Source organism: Rhinolophus ferrumequinum, chromosome 15 (genome assembly GCF_004115265.2).
Source record: "Rhinolophus ferrumequinum isolate MPI-CBG mRhiFer1 chromosome 15, mRhiFer1_v1.p, whole genome shotgun sequence".
Taxonomy (NCBI): Eukaryota; Metazoa; Chordata; class Mammalia; order Chiroptera; family Rhinolophidae; genus Rhinolophus; species Rhinolophus ferrumequinum.
In genome coordinates this window covers 27,696,650-27,714,641 of record NC_046298.1, presented here as the reverse complement: position 1 = coordinate 27,714,641, position 17,992 = coordinate 27,696,650, and the positions used below count along the sequence as shown (strand labels likewise).

The following is a 17,992-nucleotide window of genomic DNA, read 5'->3' as shown; positions in this document are numbered from 1 at the left end:
GGCCTGGGCCCTCCCCAGCCCACACATACCCAGCCTAATCCCTTCTTATCCCTCAGGGTTTATCCTACATGCTAGGGCCTCAGTTTTCTTATCTGTACAATGGGAATAACAAGAGTATTTTGGAGGTGAGATGTCATGGTGCCCAGGAGAACACTCAGAAAAGGGCAGACGGCAGCATATGCTGCAATGTGCCCGTTGATCCACTATGAAAAGAGCAGTGACAGTAAAACCAAAGTCCTCCCAGCAGCCAGCAGGGTCAGAGGTGATCGGCCTTCTCTTTCCTCACTGCTTTGCTCACTCTGCTCTGAGAGCTGCAGCATCTCCTCCTGTTCTTCTAACATTCCATGCATGCTCCAGCCTCAGGGTCTTTGCACGGGCTATTCCCTCTGCCTGGAATGCTCTTCCCCCAAATACGGACGCAGCTCCTCCCTCCCTCAGGTCTTTGCCCAAATGTCACCTTCTCAGGGAGGCCTTCCCTGGCCTCCCTTCCTCCACTGTCACCATCCTCTTTTGGGTTCAGGGGTTTAGTCTTGTTTATTCACTGCTAGATCCCCACATCTACCAAAGTGACCAGAGCAAAACTTTGTTTTCCCAAAAATAGGATCTAGCCAGACCATCAGCTGTAATGCGTCTTTTGGAGCAAACATTAATATAAGAACTGGTCTTATTTCACTATAAGACCGGGCCTTAGATAGCAATATGATAAAGACCAGGTCTTATATAAATTTTTGCTCCAGAAGACGCATTAGAGCTGATTGCCCGGCTAGGTCTTATTTTCGGGGAAACACGGTAGTAGGTAGTAGGATGGATGATGATGGATGGATGGATAGATGAATAAAGGGTTAAAGTAAGAGGATACTGAGTGGGACTTCTCCAGCAATCTTGAAATGGCCTCTAGGTGTGAGTTGCCCACCTTCTAGAGAACACCAGAAAGGTGGGCAGACTCCAGGGCTTATTATTAAAAAGTGGCTGCGAAGGTTCTGCTCTCCCCCTATATCATCCCAGTGCCAACAAAAGACTGGGGTGGGTGGGATGAACGCGGGGGAGAGAAGAGAGGAAACTTCCCTCCCCAGGTCCCAAGTTCACCACTGCCCTGCACACACCTCCAGTTAAGGAGGTGGTGCTGATTCCACACAGCACTTTTGCCCCAAATAGGCAAAAGAGGACTGCGGAGAGGTGCTGGGGCGAGGAGAGGTCAGCGAGATGGGAGTTTCCGGGGAATGGCACCTGGACACCGGAAGGAAGCAGGGACTGAGCCGGCTTCCCTGGATCCCACCCCGAAGGGTTGGCCCCAGGGTGAGGAGACCACAGTAGGATGCAATGGGAGGTGGGAGATGAGCCACAGGGGGAGGGGTTTGGGGTGGGGGTAACACGCCATGGGGATCCTCACCTCTGCCCCCATCCCACACGGCACCCCCCAACAGCTCACGCTCGGGCTAACATTTGAACACGCCCATGGCCACCAGGGAAGCAATAAGGACCAAACAAGTACAAGGACACCACCAGCTGAGTACTAGACACGTGTCCCTTTCCACCTTAACCCCCACTGGAGGAGGAAGGGGCTCAGAAACGGGAAAAGCCCTAAAATGAACGTAAAATTGGACGAGAGGCTGAAGTTTTAGACTAGCCTGGACATTTTGCTACAGCAAAGTGTCGTTAAGAAAGTGGAAGGAAAGATTTCGGAGAACAAGGTTTAGAGACCAAGAAAACACCCTTTCATACGTGTGCTCCACGGATTCCTGCTTGCAGTAGGACAGCTACATGTGGGGTTGCCCCTTTGCCCTTGCTGGGTCACTGAAGATGACCTGAGCTCGGCAAGGCCTTTGGCACACGGCCTGGCACCAGGAGAGCCTTGGTAAATGTTTGTTGATTGAAGGGGCATTGGAAACAAAACAATGGAGCAAGGAGTGTGGGGTGGGAGGGGTCTGCCACTGCGGGGAAGGGCATTGGGAAGATGCCTGGACTGTTTTGTGCCAAGGATCTCCAGGAATGCAAGAAAGGATCTGTGTCTGGACAACAGGGCTGGGGCCGGCTGGGAGGCTGCGGGGAGGCCCTCCCGGTCTCGGTACTCTGCCCTGTTGCCGCAGGATCGGTGCTTTCGGCTTCCCTCAGTCCTGTCTGCAATGACTTCCCAAGCCGGGGGTCTCTAGCAGCCGCAACGCATACAGAGGGGTCTCCATGGCAACGTTGACGTCATGGACCTGGGGTCCGGAACGCTGCCTCCCGCCCCCACCAGCCGGCCTGTCGCATCCCCAGCCGGATTCTGCAGCAGCTGAGACACCAAGGGGCATTGGAGCTGCCACCCTGCCCTCTGATCTGCCCCATCCTGGTCACCAGGAGCAGACAGGTGTGAGCCAGTCCAGCCAGGTCACACGGGCCTGCCACCTTCCAGATTTCCGGCTTCCTCCTGCCCCTTGGTCCTCAAATTGCTCTCAGCGGGCCGCTAGCTAAACAGATCTTTCTTCCTGTTTCATTAACAGGAAGCCCCCTCCCAGGGAGAATGTGCATTTTAATAGGAAAGTGGGAGGTGACCTGCTACCCCTTTTCCCCTCCGGGTCTGCCTCCCTTGTCCATTTCACAATAAAGCCACGGAATTACACCACTCCCAAATTATCATAGAACCCCTCCCCCACAACTGCCTCCTTCCCTTATGGCTTCTCCGGGCGCTGGGCCTTGCCCCTCTCCTGAGGCTCATGCCTCCATTCTCCTCCTCCCTTCTAGTCTGTTCCCCCCAAGTGCCAGCGCTGCCTCGGGGCCTCCGCACCTGCTTTTCCCTCTGCCTGGAAGGCTGTTACCTCCCCCACCTCCCTTCTCAGCTGCTCATTTCCTGCTTCTTGTCCAGATCTAGGCAAGTGAGCTCAGCGCTGCCCCCTCTTGAAGGCGCCCATTCCAGCCTGCACTTCCTTTTAGCTTTCTCCACCGCTGTCACCAAAAAGTAGTGCTGGGATTATTTGTCTACTGGCTGCCTCCTCCCTCAGAATGTATGTGGTTCCAGTAGGTGCTCAATACGTGTTTTGTGTTTGTTTTTTTTTAAACAGCCTCATTGGGATATAATTCACATACCCTACAATCTACCCGAGTGTACAATTCCATGGTTTTAGTATATTTAGAGTTTTGCAGACAGCACTGCAGTCAATTTTAGAACATTTCCATCACTCCAAAAAGAAACCAGTGTGCTTTAGCTATCACCTCCTTACCCCTCCAACCCCTCAGCTCTAAGGCACAGTTGACGGGCTTTCTGTCTCCACAGAGCTCCCTATCACATAATACGAGGTCTTTTGTAACTACCTTCTTTCACTTAGCACAGTGTTTTCAGTGCAATGCATTTTTGTGCGATGAATGAATGAATGGGTGATTGAATGAATGAAAGGCTGTGGGAAGCGACTGGAAGGCGCTTTCTTGGTGGGATGATGGCGGCAGGATGACAGACCCTGGGTCCCTTATGGGATCCAGGTCGAATAAGGGACGGAGCTCTGAGTGAGCCTGCGGCCTGGCAGCCTCAGGTCAGCTCCAAGTCAAGAATCGTCCCGCTGCCCAACCCGATGTTGTTGTAGGTCAGATATCCAACCCACTGTCCGGATTTCATCAGCAGAGCCGCTTTCCTTTCTTCACATCATAGTTTTTCATTCATTAATTCATTCACTCGTTCATGTTCCACAGAAATGCATGGTTATGATCTCAAAATCTCTTGTAAATGAATATACTCTTCTTTAAAAAAATCAATAAAATAGGCAGATGCTTGCTTTCTAGCAGGACTAGGGGCTAGAACTGTGAGCTTGGCAGCGCTGCAAGTCAGTTCTGTGAGTGTCCCCTGCGGGGGGGTCAGGCCAGAGAGCTTTTCCTGTTTCGGGTCTTTCCCAGTGGGCTCTGAGGTAGACTCTCAGCATGTGCCATCTCAATAAAATCCACTTTACCAGTATGTAAATGCTAATTCAAGTCCTGTGCCCTGATTACTCCCCACTTCCTCCCATGTCATTGCCACGCCCCAGCTCCAGGTTTACAGAAATGCTAGAACTGTGTTGTCCATAAGAGAGCCACTGGCCATATATGGCTGCTCTCGAGCACTTGAGATGTGACTGGTCCCAATGGAGAAGGGCTGGAAATACAAAATACATCCCAGGATTCGAAGACTTCGTAAGAAAAGAATGTAAAATATCTCAGTAATTTTTGTATTGATTACATATCGAAATGATATTTGGGGTATGTTAGGTTAAAGAAAATATATCACCCAAATGAATTTCACTTTTTTTTTTTTTAAAGATGTGGCTAGTAGAATATGTGGCTTGCATTCTGTTTCTAATAAGACTGCGCTGGACTCGCACAGCCACTCATCAGGGGAGACAGCCCCCCCCCGCCCATGCTCGGGATGGACACTGCTGGAACTGCAGAGCTGTGAAGGGCTTCAGATGCACTGTGATGCTCCACAAAAAAGCCCGTGAGTCATTGCCCCACCTCCCAATCCAGCAAATCCCCTGTAGCCAGTGGGGGTGGAGGGCGGCAGAGAGCAGCTGCTGTGAGAGGTATCCTGTGCCCCAGAAACAGTGGAGATTCCACACCCCACTTGCTGAGCCTCCTTCCCACTGGACCCAGTAGCCCCGTCTCCTCCCTGGCAAATCAGAGAGGAGAGACAAGCCTGCTGTTTTAGGGAAATAGTTGTTCCTACCATTACATTCACAGGAAAGACGAACAATAGTTGTTCCCTACCGTTACATTCACAGGAAAGACAAACAGCCAAGAGGTCAGTTGCTAGGAGCTTGGTGAACCTTTCAGACTGTCCACCACCTTCGCCTTCTGTAGAAATGATCAAAAGTGCTTCGGGAAGGTTTCATTTCTGAAGATGGTCCACAGGTCAGGTTCCCATATACTGAGGAGTGGATCAGGGACCAGGTGGATTTCATTTCCCTCATAAATTTGAGAGGCTAACCCAGGCTAGCCTTACCCAGCCGATGAGAACAGGAGGGAAGGCTAGCACAGAGGTTTTCAAGGCTCCATCCAAATCTGGATAAACTGAAAAATAAAGCAAAGTCACGTATCCCCCCATGTACAGCTGTGCAGGCTGTGCAATGCACAAGGGTGCCAGATTTAAGGCAGTTGGCACATCTATTATACAACCTTGTATTGTTTATGTCAATTTTCCAGCAGATGGCAGTGTTGTGTTTTGAGGAGACACTTGGAAACATTCACCAAGAGGCTTCAAAAGGATGGACTAGAATGGCTCTGAACAGTGGTGGCATTAAACACCATTCACCTTCCCAGACACACAGAGGGGAGCAGCAGCCAACTTTTCATTTATAAAATTCTCTTTTGATGCCACGTGTTAAAAAACTGAGGCAAAATTCATGTAACAAAGGAAAGCAATTTAAAGTGGCATATAGAACACACAATGTTGTGCAATCACCACCTCTATCAAGTTCCAAAATTTCTTCATCATCCTAAAACAAAAGCCCATCCCTATTAAGCAGTTACTCCCTGGCCCCCAGTCAACACCAATCTGCTTTCTCTCTGTACAGATTTGCCTACTCTGCACATTTCATATAAGTGGAATCATACAGTATGTGGTCTTTTGTGACTGGCTTATTTCACTTACCGTAATGTTTTAAAGATTCATCCATGTTGGAGAATGTATCGGAGCTTCATTGCTTTTTATGGATAGGTAATAGTGCATTGTCTACATACATATATCATTTTTATTTATCCCTTCACCCATTGACGGATATTTGCGGTTTCCACCTAATGCCACTTTCAAAAAGTTGATGTGTAACATATACAGATTACACAGATCTTAAGTATGGGGCTCCGTGAGTACGTAAACATCTGTGTATCTACAAATCAAGATGTAGAGCACTGACATCATCCCAGAAGGTTCCCTTCTGCCTTCCCAATAACACCCCCACCCCGTTGCAGAGATAACCACTCCTGTGACCTCTAGCATCATAGATGATTTGTGTCTGTTCACGAATTTTACATAAAAGGAATCATACAGCAAACCCTCGTTTCTGGCTCCGTTTACACCACGTAACGTCTGTCCAATTAGTTGATGTCATTGTATATATCTCTTGTCGGTTTTCTTTTTCTGCAGGATTCCATCATATGAGTATGTCACTGTTGATAGACACTTGCGTTGTTCCACTGTGTGACTGTCCCCCAGTTTGTTTATTCATTCTCCTGTGAGTGAACTTTTGGGTTGTTTCCACTTTTTGTCTATTATGAATAATGCCGCTACAAACATTTTTGTTTGTCTTCTGGTGGACATGTGAGCTCATTTCTCTTAGGCATATACCCGAGTGGATATGCAGGGTCATAGCTGGGCAGATGTTTAGTTTAGTAGATACGCTTTCCAAAGCAGTCAAACCAATTCCTACTCCCACCGGGAATGTAGGAGAGCTTCCGTCAGTCGCCACCCCCACCTCTGAAAAAGGGTGCACGCTGATTCTCGGGACCCTGAGGGGCAGAGTCATTCTAGCTCAGCCGGGAGGTGCCTCTGTTGCTAAGGTCAGAGCAGGAATACCTGGTGACCCTGAAGTGTCCTTGGCAGAGTTTTCCCAAACTGTCCCTCTGTCCCCTAGCATAAGATTAGTCACTGTCTTAGTTTGGGCTTCCCCAGAAGCAGGTTCTGAGATAAATATTCCAGCACAGATAGCTTATGTGGGAAGTGGTCGCAGGAAACATAATGGGACTTGGGAAAGTGAAGTGGGAAAGGGCAGGAAGTCCTAACAAGCAGGTGAGCCCTGTGGGCAGCTGATTAGTCCCAGGGAGGGTCTCTAGGAGCCAGGTAAGAACTCAGCCTCGGAGGTCTCCACCCCCACTAGGAGTGACAGAGCCTGGGCATTTGCGCACCAGACCTGCCTGTCACTGAGGGCTATTGCCTGGCAGAGGCGCTCATTCTAGGCCCTCACAGACTGCCTCAGCGAATAAACCAAGAAACTGAATGTCACCCTGACTCCTTGCTGGCCCTCCTTTCCTACCAATCACCATGTCCTGCAGTTTTACTCCTAAGCTTCTCTTGAATCTGTTTCTCCACATGGTCTCTGCCCTGGTCCAAGCTCCAGCCCCATCCATTCACCAACCAGCAGTGGAGAGATTTTCCCATAATGCCTGGTTCTAAGCTTGGCACCGTCCCCTACGCCTTGTGTGACCTTGACCAAGAGACCCAGCCTCTCCTGTCCTCTATTTCCCATTCTCTTCTTGAGCACATCTTGTTTGCCTCTTGGGGACATCTGGGGGAGGGAGGTAGCTGGATGGATGGTTCTAGGCTTTTGAACTTGAAGAATTCTAAGTTCCATGAACTAGCCTGGAGCTCTGAGGAAATGCAGCTTCTCAGGCCCACCAAGCCCTTAGGAATCAGAATCTGCATTTTCTAGAGACTCCCCAGGTGGAGAGAAGGCATATGCGTCTGAGAAGCTCTGGAGTAGAGCTTCCGTGAGGCTGTTCTGTACAGCAGTCCAGATTGACGGCAGGGGTTCTCCACTGGGGGTGATTTTGTCCTGTGGGGACAGCGGGCAACATCTGGAGACAGTTTTGGTTGTTACAACTGGGGGACGGGTGCTCCTGGCATCTAGCGGGTGGAGACCAGGGATGCTACTCCACATCCCATGATGCCCAGGGTGGCCCCACCACAAAGGACGACCTGGCCCCCAGTGTCAACAGTGTCGAGGACGGCGAGCCCTGGGCACTGAGCGGGTGTCCACGCTCTGCCGTGAGCCCCCAACTCTCAGCCGAGGTCTTGCCCCTCCTTTTCCCCCACAAGGCTCCCGGGAAGCCATACAGAAAGGTCAGATGTCAATGAGTCACTTACAGTTTATTTTTGCCTGAAAGTATTTCACATCTCTGAACACAGCTACGTGACAGTAGTATAACCATCAGGAAAAGCAACAGTGCGAAGGGAAAGGTGGCATGTCTCAGTTCATCTTTTTTTTTTCTTTTTAAAATTTTTTTTTTTGCTTCTGCTTCTTCCTGCACCAGAGTGCTGTAAAGTATGGGACTGGAGGGGAGAGAATAAAACCAAACAACAGAAAACAACAACAACGAAAACAAAACACAAAACGGAACACTCACACACACTCAAAATAAAACCTGGCACGTAAAATGAATTAAGACTGAAACCCAATTTCTTTTTTTTTTCCTTTTTTAAAAAAATGAGGGCATAGTTGGGGGGTAATAAAGTCTACCTAGCAAAGTATAAAACGACAAAAGCATGGTTTCCATTGAATAAGATTAAATATATATATAAAACAATTACATTGACTGGGGGTTGGGTCTGGAGGTGCCGGAGGGGGAGTATTTGTGCTAAACCAACAGAAAAAGGGGCTTTGGGGAGAGGGGACCCCAAGTAAACCGTAAAGGGGCTGTTCTGTACAGTGAGGGCTTGTTAAGAAAAAGCCGACTGTTTATAAAAGAACTGGAGGTTGGTTTGTCGTCGGGGCAGGGTGGGGACAGAGGGATGTCTGTGCTGCAGTGGTCACATCATGGGGCGGGAGGGAAGTCAGGCTGGTGGAGGCGACGTCTCTCTCTTCTCCCAAGAGACCATGCAAGGAGGCGGCATGCATGAAGAGACCACAGGGAGCACAGGAGGATGGGGAGGCCACAGGTCTCAGTCAGGAGCAGGGAGAGCAGAGGTCACCGGAGATGGGACTCTCCGGGGGACAGACGGGGGCAGCTCTTCTCCAGGGATGGGTGGGGGAACAGGTTAGCAGTCCCCCTCAAAATGTGTAAAAGGGGCGGAGAGAAAGCTGGGCCCTTAGAGGAGCAAGACTACAATGTGGGGACCCCACTTCTCCTCCCCCAGCCTGACCCCTACCCCGTGAGGAAGTTGGAGACATCTGGGAAATGCACAGTGGTAGGTGGGCAGACAGACAGACAGACAGAAGGGAGGAGAGAGCTTTACCATACAGAATCCATTACGAAAAAGCAATTAATTTTCCAAGGAAGTTTTTTTTTTTTTTTGTCTGTTTGTTTCCTTTAAAAAAATAACAATAATACTACCACTACCCCGACAGCTGACTGGTTTATACAGTACTCCACGCCAGGGGCAGTGGCGGGGGGGGGGGGGGGGGGGCAGGGGGGAGGGGAGGGAGGGAGGGCGGGTCGAAGACTTCATAAATAAGAGGCAGGTCCCAGACCCGCAATTTGTCAACATTTCTTAAATAGGCGCATTAAATCTTATGTACAACAAGAATCACTTTGCATAGCAATGGTGAGGACACAGGACGGGTGCAATGATGGGACTGGGCCTTCTTGTCCCAATGGCAGGGCTGGTTCTCAGCGAGAGCTTCTGAGGAAGAAAGCATCCTTCTAGCCCTGGAGGCCCATCGGGGTCGAGTGATGGTGGCATCGGAGTTGACTTTTCCCACACGGCATTAAACACAAAGGCAAAGAAAATCCACGAGGGGTCCCCCCTCCCCAAGCCCCCCACCCACCCCCTCCCCGACCCGCTGATGCTCCTCTGGTTGCTACAAAGTCCATTTTAGATCAGGTCAAGGTTCCAATTATGAAGCTAAGAGAATTAGGCGGGGGCTGGGCGTGCTTATGGACCCCCTCCCCACCCCCTCCCCCAGCGCCCTCTGCCCCCAGAAAGACTCCCCCATCTATCTCACAGCCAGGACGCTGGGGCGGGACCCCAGGACTGGCCGCTCTACGGCTATTAGTCAAGAGTTGTGTGTTGCGGTTGCAAACTGCTTCCTGCCGAGTGGAGCTTCACCAGGCTTCCGTGTAGCGGACATCCACCTCCTTCAGGTTGGGAAGCTTGGCCTGCGGGGAGCAAGAAGGATCCGGTCTCTTCCAGAATCTGGCTGTGCCCGCCCCACCTTGCTGCTCCCTGGAGCTCTGAGCTGGGTGACTTCAGAGAGAACACAGAGCAGGTGGGGTGTTCCTGGCTCCAGAGAAAGTAGGCGATGGCTAATGAAGGCAGGCTGCTGGGGATTCCATGTCCCCACCTCAGAGGGGCTCCGGATCCACCTGCCAAACGCATGACCTTGGACACCCCACCCCAACCTCCTGGAGCCTCAGTTTTCTCATCTGTGGAGCGAATCTGTGCCCAGTCCCAGGGTCAATGCTAGGGATTAACTACCAAATGCATGGTGAGCCCAGAGTGGCCTGGCCCACACAATGTCATGCGCTCTAGGGAAGGAAATGTCTCACTTTCACTGTTGCTTATATCCTCGTCATTCTCAGAAATGGGGCAGGTGAATGAAGTACGATCTCTATAAGCTGCAGGGAGCTGGGAGTCAGCAGAGAGACTTCCCTCTCAGGATTCCCCCACGTCAGATCCCAGATCCACGTGACCACCCAATTCCACCTGCTGTTCTTCAGAGCAGCTTCCTGCTCTCCATCCCGGCCACCTAGACACACTTCCTCTCTTCCTTCTTTTATAAGCAGTTGGTTTTTTTCCTACCAAGCCTGCACTGCACAGAGAGGCTGCTGACTGGTCTCGTACCTTTACTTACCCAATTCCCAGCTTTCCTGTGCACTGGCCAGTGCGATCTTTTAATGCACACACACACACACACACACACACACGTGCACGCAACTACACGTAGACACACACACATGTGCACACACACACAATTCCTCATTGCTTCTGTCCTGAGTTCAACAACCCTCAATGGCTCCCCACTGCCCAGGCAGATGTTACAAACTGGGGCCTGCAGTCAGCAGTGCAGTTGTGTAAAAAATATTTTAGTCAACCTTTCAAAATTAGGAGATTGCACAGAAGAAACTAGATTCCCAGGTTCTCTTGAAAAATGAGCTGATCTGTCTAGACTGCAGTGCACTCTGGCCTCCCCCAGGCAGCTATCTCCAGTCTGCCCGAGGCTCCGCAACACGAGGCTGGCTGTCACCGGCCAGTATCATCAAGTTGGCACCACGTGTCTCCCGAATGTGTGAAAATAAAACACCTACTGAAAGTGACTTCTGCACAGCGGCTCACTATAGCTCCTTTCCAGCTTGGTCTTGCTAGCGATTAGACCTTTGGCACTCTGAACTCAGGGATACTCTAGCACAGTGCTTCTCCAGCTTTCACGTGCACAGAATCCTTGGGGGTGGGGTTCAAGTGCCCATTTGGATCCAAGAGGTCTGGGAGGCCCTGGACCAGCATTCTTGACACGTGCCTAAGTGAGGCTGCCAGTGCTGAGGTCTGACCCTGTGGGTGGGCACCCAAGCTGGCCCTGCCCTGGCCTGTCCTGTCCCCCTGCCACTCCTCTCTTCATGTCCCTCCAGACCCTATAGACGGTTCTCTCTTCCAACCCGCCTGGCAAACTCATTTCTCAAGACCTCCTTTTGTGAAGGCTTTTCTGCCCCAGTGACTGGAGCTGGCCGTCCCCTCCCTGCTGGCTCCTGAGCCTTATCCTGCCTGTTAGCTGGGTTTCCTCTTGGCCACGGGTTAGCCAGAGGCACCTCAGCATTCCCATCCCCGCATGGGCCTGGCACACAGTAGGTACTCTGAAGGCATCTGGAGGCTTGGACAGTGACAAGCCCTGGGCTGCAAATTTGGCTGAGCTGGAGGTGGGAGCGGACAGGGGAGCCCTGCTGAGTGCGGGCCTTGGACAAGAGCTGCTGGAGGATCCCCTTCAAGAAGCTTGCAGGGCGCACAGGTGCCAGTGCACTTGGGGCACATGTGTACTTCCGGGCCCAGCCCTTCCTTGTCTGTGTGCTGGCTCTCAGTGGCCTTGACCACCTTTCTGGGGCAGCCGGTACCGAGCCCAGGATGATGGGGAGACAGGAGGTTGCTAAAGGCCCAGCCCCTCCAACTCTCCCAAGATGTGTGTTTTCACAAACAGAATGTGCCTGCCTTCCAGCTCTCCGACATTCTTTCTTTCCCCAGTTTCACCTTGCCAACCCAGCCCAGGCTGCCAGTCTAGTCTCTTAACTGTGTGACTACACCAGCCCTGTAGACATTCTCCCTGCTTCTATTCCCCCTTAAAAAATCTAGTTTCCATGTAATGACCAGAATAAGCTTTTGAAAACATAACTCACTATCCTGCTTAGAGCCTCTGAAGCTTTCTACTGAACTTGGATGATACTGTGTTTCCCCCAAAATAAGACCGGGTCTCATATTAATTTTTGCTCCAAAAGACGCATTAGGGCTTATGTTCAGGGGATGTCTTCCTGAAAAATCATGCTAGGGCTTATTTTCCGGTGAGGTCTTATTTTCGGGGAAACATGGTATCCAGAGGCCTTCTACAACTTACCAGGGCTTATTCAGTCTGCCCCAGTCTACTCTCTCACTTTCAAGTCACACTTGCTACAAAGTCAGTTCTTGCAACCCTTTCTGCCTCAGGACCTTTGTATGTGCTCTTCCTTTTGCCCTTTGCATTCTTGGCTTAACTCTTGGATCTCAGCTTATGTGTGGCCTTTACTTGAAAGAGACCACTCCTGATCATCCCATGCCAAACAGGCCCTCCCTATTTCCAATCCATCAATTCCCTGCTGGCTTCCTCTTTATCACGCTTTTCAACCTGCCATTCTTTTCTTTATTGGCTTGTCTGCTGGTGTAATAGCCTTTCCTAGTGGAGAATTAGCTCCAAGAGAACAAAGCACCAGTATCTAGATGCTGGCTGGAAGCAGGGAGGGACAAGAGAGGGAGGAAGAAGGGAGGGAGAGAGGAAAGAGGGAAGGAAGGAATTACCTTCAGATCTTCATAGGTGTCAGCCGAGAGCTTGGTGCTGTTCATGTTTAAACTGCAGAGACTCTTCATGGCTGTACAAGGACAGACAGATACAGTCATTAGGTCAGTGAGGTCCCACAAGGGGCAGCTGCAGGTATGGGATGGTCAAGCTCAGGGAGTGATTACAGATACCAAGGTCCCTGTTCAGATGAGGAGGCGGAGGCACAGCCATGGGGCCGCTTGGTACAGAAAGTCTATTTCAGGCTGAAGTGGGCCCCATGTTCTGGTCTGAAGTGGGCTCCAGTTCTCTCCTTGCCCTCTGAGCCTCCATCCCTTCTGGTCCTTCTATCGTGTTCCTCTACTGCCTGGACCAGATGTTCCCAGAGCTCGAGTGCCACACCCCAGATCAGCCCCAATGGAACGGGCCTGGCCCTACCTGGAGGGAACCCCGGAAGCTGACTTAAGCCCTCGGCTTCTCACAAGCAGGCCTCAAACTTTAGTTTGCATTAAGAGTTGCTCAGGGAGTCTGTCAAATACATGAATGTCCTGTCCCACTTCCGGAGATGCTGGGTGAGGGCCTGGAGCCAGGCCCAGGAATCTGCATTATTACCCAGGGCCCCACCCACACTGTGTGACGCCAGTGACGGTGTCATTTGCAGAGAAGTGGCTGTTCCTCTTTGCTTTCCATTAACCCTGTCACCTGCCCCCACCCCCTCCCAAGCCATCCCACATTTGCCAACAACCTTGTAGGAGGCAGGGCCACTAGCCAGCATGCTGGGCCCTTGGCTAACTCCTATGTATCCATCTTTCACACCCCAATGCCACCATCTCCCTGGGAAGCTTGCCTTGATTCCTCCCAGCTGAGGCATGGGGCCTCCCGTCTAAACCAATGGGGCTGCAACGGGAAATGCAGATCCCCAGGCTCAGCGTCACCCAGGATTTCCACTCAGTAGGTTAGGGTTGGGTTCAGGAATTGTCATTTCCAGATTCCTTGAGTACTGTGTGGCTCCTTCTATTAGGGCAGTGCTTCTCAAACTTTGATGTGCCAAGAATCACCCAGGCATTTTTTAAAATGCAGTTTCTAAGCCCGCAGGTCTGGGGCAGGGCCTCAGAACGTGCATTTCTCACCAGCTCCTAGGTGATGGCTCAGGTGGTTAGGGGAGCACAGTAGCACTGGAGCATTTTCCTTGAACTTGGTCCCTCAGCGGCTATGACAGCATTAGGAGGGTATGGGCTGGGTCTTACTCATTTTTTTCTTTCTCCTCTAGAATTTAAGTTCCATGAGGATAGGGATATTTCCCCCCTGTATGGTTCCTAGTGCCTAGAACGGTGCCCGGCATATAGTAGGTACTCAATAAACACTTGTTCAGTAATTGAATTTGTCCAAGTGCATGGTGACAAGTTGAAGGAAGAAAGGAAGGAAGGAAGGAAGGAAGGAAAAAGGGGGCCCTTACCCACCCCGGCTGCCCCTCAGTACTCACAGCTGAGGGCCAGCAGGCCAGCATCGGTGACAGGCGTCTCGCACAGGTTCAGCACCTGGAGCATGGTGAGGTGTTCCGACAGGAGGCGCAGGCCGGCGTCTCCAAACTGTGGGGCACAGAACCTCTCAGCCCTGGAGACTGATTCTGGCCCCCCAGGGCACCCTGGGACATGACGCCGAGGCTGAGGCAGAGGTGGAGGAAGGGCATGGGGACAGAGCCTGGCTCTGAGGCCCGTGGCCCGCCCTCCCAACCTCAGGGTCGGGGCTGCTCTCACTCCTCTCCAAAGACTCAAATGCCTCTCCTGACCTGGGTTCCAATTCAGCTCCTGCCAGCGGCACATGGGTGCCCTCCCTGAGTCAGGTTTGCTGTCTGTCAAGGAGGGTTCTGAGCGGAAGCTGAGGTGGCCTTTCCCCAGGTGGGACAGTGGGATATGGAGGGGAGAGTTGGGCCTGGACGGCAGGCTGCTGGGAACGCCTGGTGTCTGTACAACTCGGGAATGGTGAGGGCTACGCTTCACAGGTGTGAAGTGGAGACCACAAGTGCTGATCTAAGTGCTGGACAACTCCATCGATACGTGGCACGTGCAGCGAGGATCGGAGTGCCGTGGTCATTATTACAGCGAAGAGGCCCACAACCACTCGCAGGTCTGCCTCTCGGCTTTGCCTCAGCGCCTCCAAGACTTTGTCTGGCACGTCCCTGCCCTGAGCCTCATGCGGCCTCCAGGAAGTGGGTGCTCAGACTGGCAGGGGGTGTGGTAATCAAGTGACTGGGCCCAGGGGCTCTGGACAGAAAGGGCAGCCAAGGAGGAGGGTGCATGAACAGTGTGCGAAGGGGCAGGGAAGAATGTAGGGAGCAGGGAGGAGGGGGCTGGGGGAGGAAGGTGTAAGGGGCAGAGGGAGGAGACGGGGACAGTGAGCAGGGTGCAAGGTGAGCAGTATGCACGTACCTGAGTGGACCACAGGTTCAGCTGCTTGAGAGAAGGCAGTTTGATGAGGTGCTCAGCGCAGGCACTGGTTACATTGGTGAAGGCCAAACTGAGGTTCTCCAGGTTTCCAAAGGAGCCAGAGCTCAGCAAACGAGCCAAGTCTGCGTCCTGCAAACAGACCAGCAGTTGGGGTCATAGGGCTGCCTGGGGCTGCAGGGAGCTCCCGAAGACCCTGAGACTTCCCACTTTCTTTCCTTTGCCCCACAGTGAGCTGTTGTTGGGGACAGCAAATCTCTGGGAGCTGAGGTGACAGCATGACTTGGTGGGTTGGGCCAAGATGAGGGTCAGGGAGGGAGGGACTGTCCCTGTGGGTGGCAGCTGTTGGGCGGAGGAAAAAGCCTTCAGTGCTGTGACTCACACCCTGAGTCACCAACTGGGGTGTTCCAAGGCCACGTCCCTCCCACAGGCGTGCGTGCGTACGTGCGTGCGTGCGTGTGTGTGTGTGTGTGTCTAAAGACACATCTCACTTTCCTAGGCAGCAGCCTGTGTCCATTTCCCACGTGGGAACACTGAGGCCCCCCCTCAAATCTCAGGACTGTGGAGGTCAGTGAATATTTGAGCCCTAACTATGAGGTTGTTGAGGGTAATATCCATTGTTCCTTCTCTCAGTAACAGAATTCTTGAGTTTTAGCTGCCACCTGGCTGCCTTGAATTAAGACTAATTTCTCAGTTCAGCGTGGCCATGTGCTAAAGCCGGACAACCGTCTACAAGTATATGTGTCAAGCGGAACTTCCATGAAGGTCCTTAAAGGTCCTTTCATGTTCATCTTTGCCTCTTCCTTCTTCCTGCTGGCTGGAATGGAGACAAGATGGATGGAGCCTGAGTAGCCTTTTCTGGACCATGAGATGAGAGCCATGTGCCAAGGATACTGAAGTAGCAGGTACGAGGAACTAAGATCCTCGCAAAACGGGGGTGGTTATAAGAGGCACCAACCTTACAGGGTTGTTTGAGGACAAAATGAACTAATGACACATAAATGCTCAGTGTATATTAGCTATTACCAACCACTATTATTAATCATAACTGATAACATTAATATCAATCTTTGTCATAATGTTTGGTTTCCTGCAACCCAGTTTTTTCCTAGAGAAGCTGGCCAGTCTAGTGCTATGGGGTCCTTGCTCACCTCCCCCCACCCCCTTCCACAGACACTGCCTGCCATTCCCCGGCAGGGAGGACCAACCCACCTTCTTCCCTCCACCTGGCCCCGCCGAGAGAACAAAACCAACTCACTGTGGACTTGGAGGGCAGTGTTAGCCTGGTGGGCCCGCCTTTCCTTTGCTGCAACAGAAACGAGGCTGATTAAGATGCGTTCTTTTCCCTGAGTTTCCTCCCTGCACCCCGCTTCTGTAAACACCACTCATGGTGCCATTTTCATTTCTTAGTGGTAGAAGGCAACGTCGTGGCCTTGACCTCAGGAGCAGACCCTGAGACAAGGTTTGAAGCACAGGCAGTTTATTTAAGACGTGATCTGAAGAATCACCAGCAGGGGAGTGGAGAAGACGAAAGGTCACTGGTGGAAGGGGGTGTTGTCAACCCAGCTACCACTGTGGGCCTCTGAGAAATGGTGGAGGAGTCATGTCTCAGAGCTATGGGAGCTGGAGTGTTTACACAGCCTCCCCCATTAGTCACTGGTCGAGGGCTGCTCCAGGAGAACGGCCTGTGCATTCCTCACCACTTCTGTCCTGCTGTGCATGCATATGGACAGAGAAGGCTCTCTGGCCAAGAGGTGCGGGTGCCGGCATTTGGAAGTTGAGCCCCATGCACTGAAATGCGAGTGTGGGCACACACAGTGATGGCCATGCATGGCTCTGGGAGTGGGACAGGATGAATAAGCTGTGACTTCTTCAGGGCACTGACTTCACCTCTCCGTGACTTTTTGATGATCTGGAAAGGGGCAGGTACTTATCTGGACCTCTTTGGATCTAGAGGGGGATTCCATGAGCTAGAGGCCCCCACAGGTGCAATGGTCCCTGGGCTGTGCCCCACTGCACCCCCCCCCCCCCCCCCCCGCTCTCTGGCCAGCCTGGCCGTGGGCTCACCAGCTCCTTCAGCTCCCGCTGCCGGTCGCACAGCTGCTCGTACATGCGCTTCCCCACGCCGGTGCTCTCCAGAGTTGAGATGATCTGCAGCTGGGTGTCGTTGTTGTCGATGATGTTGTATTCCAGCATCAAGCACAGGATCTGCAGAGCGGGAGGTGTGTCACCGGCTGCGACTCCAGGTGGGGCTTCCCCTGGAAGGCGCGGGAGCCAAACAGCCCCTCCCAACAGCCCTACATGCTGGTCTATAGGTGCACCACGTGCACCGCAGGGGACTTATTTTGAAAATCTGCAGCCCCGCCTCTGCATTTCTGGCTGTGTGACACTGGGCAAATCACCTACCCCAGCTTCCCTTCTGTAATGGGAACGTTTGTATACGCCCAGCTGAGCGCACAGCAGTTCTTGGTAAATGCGTGTAAGAACAATGCGTGCCAGGCCCAAAGATAAGACACCTCTTTGTATCCCTGGTTCTTCGCCAGGTGTCTGGCACACAGCAGGTGCTCAGACATGCTCTCTGAACTGAACTGGAGCCTGGGGAAGTGTGCACCACACCACCTCCTGGAGGGCCTCAGGCAGCTGCACATGCACACTCTCCTTTCCTTCCCCTCCTGCCAGGGGTCCCCTTTCCTGGGACTTCTCACGCACCCAGGAGAGCCTGCCCAGACAGGCCCTCACACCAACACCTCCTCTTCTCCACTCTTCCCCCCAAGTCCCAGCGCAAGGCACTCAGGACGAGCACTTGGACTAAACTCCAAGCTCCTCACCAGGACTTTCGGGCACGTAGTAGGCTCTTCACACATGTCTGCCCACTCCCGAGCTTCTCGCCCCCGGACTCACTATATTCCGGTGCTCTGGCCTGCTCCCTGTTTTTCTGCAAAGCCTCTT

At 52.2% G+C, this 17,992-nt stretch overlaps 1 protein-coding gene across 2 annotated transcripts in view; it reads right to left on the bottom strand.

Annotated features, from left to right (window-relative positions):
• Nucleotides 1–7,779: 7,779 nt before the first annotated feature.
• CMIP (c-Maf inducing protein) overlaps nt 7,780–17,992 on the bottom strand; it is a 236,836-nt gene continuing 226,623 nt past the window's right edge. For both annotated transcript variants that reach the window (XM_033128172.1, XM_033128173.1), the window contains 6 exons: nt 17,111–17,251; nt 16,302–16,349; nt 15,029–15,175; nt 14,083–14,188; nt 12,623–12,693; nt 7,780–9,747 (listed from right to left, as the gene is read on the bottom strand). In XM_033128172.1, coding sequence (XP_032984063.1) covers nt 9,694–9,747; nt 12,623–12,693; nt 14,083–14,188; nt 15,029–15,175; nt 16,302–16,349; nt 17,111–17,251 — 567 coding nt within the window. In that variant the 3' untranslated portion in view covers nt 7,780–9,693. The remainder of the gene's footprint in view (nt 9,748–12,622; nt 12,694–14,082; nt 14,189–15,028; nt 15,176–16,301; nt 16,350–17,110; nt 17,252–17,992) is intronic.